The sequence below is a fragment of the Chenopodium album genome, chromosome 27 (genome assembly GCF_948465745.1).
Source record: "Chenopodium album chromosome 27, dcCheAlbu1.1, whole genome shotgun sequence".
NCBI classification, from domain to species: domain Eukaryota; kingdom Viridiplantae; phylum Streptophyta; class Magnoliopsida; order Caryophyllales; family Amaranthaceae; genus Chenopodium; species Chenopodium album.
Window position 1 is genome coordinate 13,250,442 of NC_137860.1, and position 8,216 is coordinate 13,258,657.

The 8,216-nt window shown below is 35.6% G+C and overlaps 2 protein-coding genes across 2 annotated transcripts; both read left to right on the plus strand.

Moving 5' to 3' along the window:
* The first annotated feature begins 3,097 nt into the window (after positions 1–3,097).
* LOC145619700 (uncharacterized) lies at positions 3,098–4,018 on the plus strand. The gene has a single exon (XM_081674403.1). It carries the CDS (start codon positions 3,098–3,100, stop codon positions 4,016–4,018), a length of 921 nt encoding a protein of 306 aa, XP_081530529.1.
* Positions 4,019–4,535: 517 nt separating this feature from the next.
* Positions 4,536–6,847, plus strand: LOC145619701 (uncharacterized). Its single transcript, XM_081674404.1, has 7 exons — positions 4,536–4,875; positions 4,919–4,977; positions 5,207–5,641; positions 5,702–6,364; positions 6,454–6,524; positions 6,621–6,685; positions 6,780–6,847. The coding sequence occupies exons 1-7, from the start codon at positions 4,536–4,538 to the stop codon at positions 6,845–6,847; spliced, it is 1,701 nt and encodes a 566-aa protein (XP_081530530.1).
* Positions 6,848–8,216: the final 1,369 nt, after the last annotated feature.

Consider the following 8,216-nt stretch of genomic DNA (forward strand, 5'->3'; position numbering starts at 1 on the left):
TGAGTCAAATGAAAGTCAAACACATTCATACAAAGCTTTTTAAATCAAATGAAAGTCAAATGCATTCAACAAAGCTTTTAGACTCAAATGAAAGTAAAACAAATTCAAACAAACCTTTTTGAATCAAATGAAAGTAAAATGCATTCAACAAAGCTAATTGTGGCAAATGAAAGTCAAACACATTCAAACAAAGCATTTTGAATCAAATGAAAGTAAAATGCATTCAATAAAGCTAATTGAGTCAAATGAAAATCAAACACATTCAAACAATGCTTTTTGAATCAAATGAAAGTTAAATGCATTCAACAAAGATAATTGGGTCAATTTAAAGTCAAACACATTTATACAAAGCTTTTTGAATCAAATGAATGTCAACCACATTTAAACAAAGCTTTTGAACCAAACAAAAGTTAAATCCATATAACAATGACATTTAAGTCAAATGAAAGTAAAACACATTCAAACAATGCTTTTTGAGTTAAACGGAAGTTAAATGCATTCAACAAAGCTTTTTGACTCAAATGAAAGTCAAACACATTCAAACAAAGCTTTTTCAATCAAATGAAAGTAAAATGCATTAAACAAAGATAATTGAGTCAAATGAAAGTCAAACACATTCAAACAAAGCTTTATGAATCAAATGAAAGTCAAATGCATTCAACAAAGATAATTGAGTCAAATGAAACTTAAACACATTCATACAAAGTTTTTTTAGTCAAATGCATTCAACAAAGCTTTTTGACTCTAATGAAAGTCAAATAAATTCAAACAAAGCTTTTTGAATTAAATGAAAGTCAAATGCATTCAATAAAGTTAATTAAGTCAAATGAAAGTCAAACACATTCATACAAAGCTTTTTGAACCAAATGAAAGTCTAATTCATTCAACAAAGATAATTGAGTCAAATAAAATTCAAAACATTCAACCAAACTTTTTGAATCAAATGAAAGTCAAAATGCATTTAACAAAGATAATAGAGTCAAATTAAAGTGAAACACATTCAAACTAAGCTTTTTAAATCAAATGAAAGTCAAATGCATTCAACAAAGATAATTGAGTCAAATGAAAGTTAAACGCATTCTAACGAAGCTTTTTGAATTAAATGAAAGTCAAATGCATTCAACAAAGCTAATTGAGTCAAGAAAGTCAAACACATTCAAACAATGCTTTTTGAATCAAATGAAGGTAAAATGCATTCAACAAAGCTAATTGAGTCAAATGAAAGTCAAACACATGCAAACAATGGTTTTTGAATCAAATGAATGTCAAATGCATTTACCAAAGATAAATGAGTCAAATGAAACTCAAACACATTTAAACAAAGCTTTTTGAGTGAAATGAAAGTCAAGTGCATTTAACAAAGATTTTTGAATCAAATGAAAGTCTAACACATTCAAACAACGCTTTTTGAATCAAATGAAAGTCACATGCATTCAACAAAGCTAATTGAGTCTAATGAAAGTCAAACACATTCAAACAAAGTTTTTTGAATCAAATGAAAGTCAAATGCATTCAACAAAGCTAATTGAGTCAAATGAAAGTCAAACACATTTACAAGTTAATCTTGATGAGGTTTGACTTTTGTTGACTTTCTCTCTCTTCTCCATGGTTCTTCGATTTTGATCGGTTTCTTCATCAATCTTGATCTCCGATGGCTAAGAAGAAGAAGCTGAACAATAATACACCTCAATTAGTACAGCATAGAAGTTCTACTGATCCAGTGCTAGATTCAATCTTGCATAATTTGAGAAATTCTGGTTCTACTTTTGTTCCAAGCCCGATTCAAGAAGCAGATGAACTTGTCACTCCGGCGCCGGCACTGGTCAATCCATCTTGTGGTTCTATTACCCGGAGTGATGCTGAAACTATTGCGCTATTTGCTGATGCCATTTCTAGAGCAGCATCTTCGATTTCCAAAAGAACAGTACCTAGGGTTTCTGAAGGTACTGTTCCATTGGATGCTGGAGCGGCTGGTCATCGATCTGAGCCAACTGTTCCCAATTCTTCTTCTATTCCTCCCCTGGAGCAGAATGCACTTAAAGATGGTGAAGATCGGCCTAATTCATTTTCTAGGAAGTTGACTGCTAAGGGAGCGCCCCTGTCTTATGTTGCCCCAATGATTCAAGATGGGAAACAGGTTGCGTAGCTGCAGGACTCTGAACTCATGGAAGGTAATAAGAAATGGTCTAATGCTTTATTCTTCTATGTTGTTGGTTATTATCCTACTATTGCTGTTGTTCATCGTTTTATAGTTCAACAATGGAGTGATGTGAAAAAACCAGACATATTTTGGCATGATGATGGGTATTTTATCATTAATTGTTGCTCAGTTAGTGATAAGGATGCTATTCTTTGTTCTGGTCCACATATGTTCATGGGGAAACCAGCAATTGTTAAACCGTGGAGCTCTAAATTTGATTTTGGGGCTGAAATTCTGAGAACTGTTCCACTATGGGTTAAGTTCCCAAGTTTACTTGGTGTTCCAATTTGCTTTGATGAATGTATTACAAGGCAGCTAAGAGTTTCTTTTGCTAGAATTCTGATAGAAATTGATGTTACTAAGCCTTTGCCTAAATCTGTTTTTATGGAGAGCCCCTTGAAGGAAACTTTGGAGCTTAAAGTAATCTATGAATGGACCCCCCCCCCCCCCCTTTTGCTCTAAATGCAGCAAAGTGGGCCATGACTGTGCTGTCACAGTTCCAGCAGCCCCTAAAAAGACTACAGCACCTAAGCAAACAGTGCCTGCAGCTCCTAAGCAGTCTGTAATTGCAGCTCCTAGGCAGCAGCCTTGGGTTGCTAAAGTACCTGTTGTTCCTGCTGCTGTTTCTGCTACTGTTTCTACTGCTGTCTCTGCTGTTCCTGTTGCTGATTGTACTGTCCATGGGCAGTCTATCATTACTCCAAGTGTCTCTACTTCTCTAAATGACTCAGATGCAGGCTGGAGATTAGTTAGGAGAAAGACAAAGAGTCAGCATGTTAGAGTTAATCATCCAGCTGTTTCAAATGCTTTTGTGGCCTTAATTGAAGATGAATCAGAAGGTGCTGGTTGTTTTACTATCAATCCAATCGGGGGTGAGGTTAATCCCCCTTTGGTCACATGATTTTCTCTATATGGAATGTCAGGGGCTTGAATGACCCTGGCAAAGTTGCCTCTGTAAAGAGGCTTCTTCATTCTCATTCAGTTGATGTTCTTGGTATTCTTGAAACAAAAGTTAAATTGAATAATGTTGCTAAGTTTCAAAAGAAATTTGGCTCTTCTTGGATTTGGGTTTGTAATTATGATTGCTCCCCCAAAGGGAGGATTTGGCTTGGTTGGAATGCATATAGAGTAAATGTTACTGTTCTAAAAGTCCATGAGCAGTTCATTCATTGTAATGTCCTTTCTAAGGACCTTTCTTCTCAAATTCACCTCACTGTCATCTGTGGGCTTCATTCTATTCATGATAGACTTCCTATGTGGGAAGGGATCAGAAATCTCTCTATTCATCATTCTCCTTGGATATGTGCTGGTGATTTTAATTCTGTGCTTACCTCATCATATAGGCTTCATGGTAATGATGTTACTGATTATGAGACTAGAGATTTTCAGAGTTTTGTTGATGATTTGAACCTCACTGAAGTTAAAAGCAAAGGATCTTTCTATTCTTGGTCAAATAAGGCCCATTCTGGTTCTAAAATTCTTTCTAGAATTGATAGAGTCCTTGGTAACCAAGCTTGGTTAGATTCTCATGGTCATGTTGAAACTGTCTATCTCCTCCCTTCTTTATTTGATATTAGTCCAATTCTTCTGGATATTTGTTCTGCTCCTGCTGGGAAGGGTAGATCATTCAGATTTCTGAACTGTATTGCAGATCATCCTGATTTTCTTGATATTGTTTCTCAGGCTTGGTGTTCTGGTAGTTCTGTCTGGCAGAAACTTAAATCTTTGAAGTCTAGTATCAAATCTCTTAACAGCAAGCAGTTTGGCAATATTGCTGAGAAGATTGATCAAGCTAATGTTGAGCTTGATGGAATTTAGAACTTAATGGCTCAGAATACTTGTGATTTGGATTTGTATGCAAAGGAAGCTGAAGCTATTAAGGTTGTTAAGCACTGGAATGATATTCAAGAAAATATCTTCAAGCAAAAGTCTAGGATTAACTGGATTAAGCTTGGAGATGGCAATTCTCATTAATTTTTCTCAGTGATGAAGACTAGGCAAGCAAGGAACAAAATTGACTCTATCTTTTATTCAAACTAGGTGTTGCTTAGGGATCCTGATTCTATCTCTCATGAGATCATTTCTTTCTATAAGTCCCTTTTAGGGACTAAGGCTTCTAGGCTCCCTGCTGTTGATCTTGTTACTATGAGGAGGGGTAAACAGCTTAGCTCTGTTGCTCAGAGCTATCGTATTCAGCCTGTCTCCCATGCTGAAATTGATGATGCTCTAAAGGGAATTGATAACACTAAGGCTCTTGGTATTGATGGCCGGGTTTAACTCCTTTTTCTTTAAGAGAGCTTGGCATATTGTGAAAGATGATATTTATGCTAGTGTTATGGATTTCTTTACTGGAGGGATCTTGCCAAAGCAGTGGAATTGCACAACTATCACTCTTGTTCCTAAAATCCCTAATGCTTCTTATGCTAAGGATTTTAGGCCTACAGCCTGTTGCACTGTGGTTTATAAGCTTATTTCTAAGGTTATAATTGCTAGACTTGCTGCTATCATTGGTGAGGTCATTGATGATGCTCAAGCAGGTTTCATCCCTGGCAAGCATATTGGGGATAATATCCTTCTTGCAATTGAGTTGATTAAAAGCTATGATCACAAATTCATTTCACCTAGATGCATGGTTAAGGTGGATCCGAAGAATGCCTATGACTCAGTTAAGTGGGGTTTTTTTATTACTGTTATGCAGAAGCTTGGTTTTCCTTACAGGTTTATTAGTTGGATCTGGACTTGCCTCACTTCTGTCTCCTATTCTATTCTTCTCAATGGTTTTTCTACCCCCCCCCCCTTGAAGCTAAGAAAGGTTTAAGGCAAGGTGATCCTATGTCTCCCTTTCTTTTTGCTATTGGTATGGAATACCTATCCAGATGCCTTGATGAGCTTAGGTTAACTCCTGACTTCAACTTTCATCCTAGATGTGAAAAGTTAAACCTAACTCATATGATGTTTGCTGATGATCTATTGATGTTTTCTAGAGCTAATAGTGTTTCTGTTAAGCTTCTCTTCCAAGCTTTCTTAAAGTTTTCTAATGCTTCTGGCCTCTCTGCTAACCTTGATAAAAGTGAAGTTTACTTTGGTGGAGTGTCTATTGATGTTCAATCTGAGCTTAGAGATCTTCTTGGTGTCTCTCAACGTTCTATTCCCTTTAGATATCTTGGGGTTCCTCTCTCTTCTAAGAAGCTTACAATTGCTCAGTGTAGGCCTCTAGTGGAGAAAGTGACTGCTAGAATTCAAGGGTGGATGGCTAAACACTTGTCTTATGCTGGGAGGCTTCAGTTGGTTAAAAGTGTGTTGTTTGGGATTCAGACTTATTGGGCTCAAATTTTCATCTTACCAAAGAAAATCCTGAAAGAAATTGAGGCTAGATTCGGATGTTTTCTTTGGACTGACTCCTCTGCCCCTGCTAGGATGTCTTTGGTTGCTTGGAATTATGTCTGTCTTCCTAAAGTTTGTGGTGGCTGGAACTTACTTTCTCTTCCTGAGTGGAATAAGGCAGCTGTCACTAAGTTACTCTGGGATATTGCTCATAAAGCTGATAATCTTTGGGTTAAGTGGGTTCATGTTTATTATTACAAGCATAAAGATTGTTGGACCACTCCTATCCCTGCTAAATGCTCTTGGTTCTTGAAGAAAATCCTCAGTTGTAGAGATATTGTGAATAATCATGGTGGATGGAATGGTTTCATTCAAGGCAATAAGGTGAAGATCAAGAAACTTTATGCTGCTATTAGGCCTCAAGTTCCTAATGTCCCTTGGAAAAGAATCATTTGTCACAACTTGGCTACTCCTAAAAGTGTGTTTATCTTGTGGCTAGCTTTGTGGGATAGGCTTGTTACTAAAGATAGGTTGCTTCAATGGCACACCTCTTGTGATCCAAGATGTTTCTTTTGCTTGAATAGTGATGAAAGTGTTCAACACCTTTTCTTTGATTGTGATTACTCTAGACAAGTTTGGAGTAAGGTGTTGGGTATTTTACATGTCCTCAAGCCTGTGCAGAAATTTGATGATGAAATTGTTTGGCTGAAGAAAATCTTCAGAAGCTCTAGATTGAAAAACAAAGTGATCCAAGTTGCTTTCACTGAAACTGTTTATGGTATTTGGATACAGAGAAATGCAGTTTTGTTTAATGGTTGTTGCAAGCCTGCTGAGGCTCTTGTTAGGGATATTATCTTCAATTCAGCCTGTAGAATTCCAGCTGGAAGCAAGAATTTGATCATGTAATTTTCTGCTCAGTTATTTTGCAGGGAGTTGCAGCTTTTCTAGTTCCTGCTGCTGTTTGTTCTGGTCTGCAGTCTGCTTGTTTGCTGCAATTCTGGTTTTGGTTGTAGCTTGGTGGTCTGTTCTGCAGCTTTTCTTGCTCCTGCAAATGCTGCTATTCTGTTATGCTACTGCTGTTTCTGTTCTGCTGCAGCAAGTCTACTGCTGCTGCTATTCTGTTCTGCTACTGTTATTCTCTTGCTCTAGCAGATGCTGTTGGTATTGGGTTTTGCTTTGGCAGTTTGTAGATTTTGGTTACTTTTGCCCTTTTTGTTGCTGTTTTTGTCTTTAGTTGTTGTTGGTTTGTTTCTAGGTTTCTTTGTCTGGTCCTGGTACTCAGAACCCTTCCTAGAAGGTGGATGTAAGCTTGAGTCCAGTTAGTGTCCTTGGTCCTCTCAAGCACCCTTCCTAGAAGGTGGTTTGAGTTGATAGTTGGACTTATGGTGTTGGTTTGGCCTTTTCGGTTTGTGGTGTTTGGGGTTGTTACAACTTAGCTTTTTGTAAGTTTGAAACTCTGTTTTTGGCAATAAAATTCTTATTTCCCAAAAAAAAAAAAAAAGTCAAACACATTCAACAACGCTTTTTAAATTAAATGAAAGTCAAATGCATTAAACAAAGGTAATTGAGTCAAATGAAAGTCAAACACATTCAAACAAAACTTTTTGAATAAAATGAAAGTGAAATGCAATTAACAAAGCTAAGTGAATGAAATGAAAGTCAAACACATTCAAACAAAGCTTTTTGATTTAAATGAAAGTGAAATGCAAATAACAAAGCTAATTGAGTCAAATGAAAATCAAACACATTCATACAAAGCTAATTGAGTTTAATGAAAGTCAAATGCATTCTACAAAGCTAATTGAGTCAAATGAAAGACAAACACATTCACTTGAATCGAAGGAAAGTCAAGTGCATTCAACGATGATCTTTGAGTCAAATGAAAGTCAAACACATTCATACGATGCTTTTTTAATCAAATGAATATTAAACACATTCAACAAACCTTTTTAAATTTAATAAAAGTGAAATGCAATTAACAAATCTAATTGAGAAAAATGAAGTCAAACACATTCATAAAAAGCTAATTGAGTCAAAAGAAAGTCAAATGCATTCAACAACGATAATTGAGCCAAATGAAAGTCAAACACATTCAACAAAAGCTTTTTGAATCAAATGAAAGTCAAATACATTCAACAAAGCCAATTGAGTCAAATGAAAGTCAAACACATTCAAGCAGTTCTTTTTGAATCAAATAAAAGTCAAATGCATTCAACAAAGCTAATTGAGTCACATGAAAGACAAACACATTCAAACAAAGCGTTTTGAATCAAATGAAAAAAAAATACATACAACAAAGCCAATTGATTCAGATATTAGTCAAACATATTCAAACAATGCTTTTAAATAAAATGAAAGTCAAATGCATTCAACAAAGATATTTGAGTCAAATGAAAATCAAACACATTCATACAAAGCTTTTTGAATCAAATGAATATCAAACACATTCAACAGACCTTTTTAAATTAAATGAAAGTGAAATGCAATGCAATTCACAAAGCTAATTAAGTCAAATGAAAGTCAAACACATTCATAAAAAGCCAATTGAGTCAAACGAAAGTCAAATGCATTCTACAAAGCTAACTGAGTCAAATAACAGTTAAACACATTCTAACAAAGCTTTTTGACTCAAATGAAAGTTAAACGCATTCAAACAAAGCTTTTCGAATCAAATGAAAGTCAAATATTCAAT

Excerpts from the sequence above, each read along its gene's own strand:
- LOC145619700 (XM_081674403.1), top strand. The coding sequence starts at position 3,098 with ATGATTTTCTCTATATGGAATGTCAGGGGCTTGAATGACCCTGGCAAA.
- LOC145619701 (XM_081674404.1), top strand. The coding sequence starts at position 4,536 with ATGGATTTCTTTACTGGAGGGATCTTGCCAAAGCAGTGGAATTGCACA. Across the intron at positions 4,876-4,918 it reads CTATGACTCAGTTAAGTGGG|GTTTATTAGTTGGATCTGGA; the intron begins GTTTTTTTATTA and ends TTTTCCTTACAG. Across the intron at positions 4,978-5,206 it reads CTATTCTATTCTTCTCAATG|CTTCTCTTCCAAGCTTTCTT; the intron begins GTTTTTCTACCC and ends GTTTCTGTTAAG.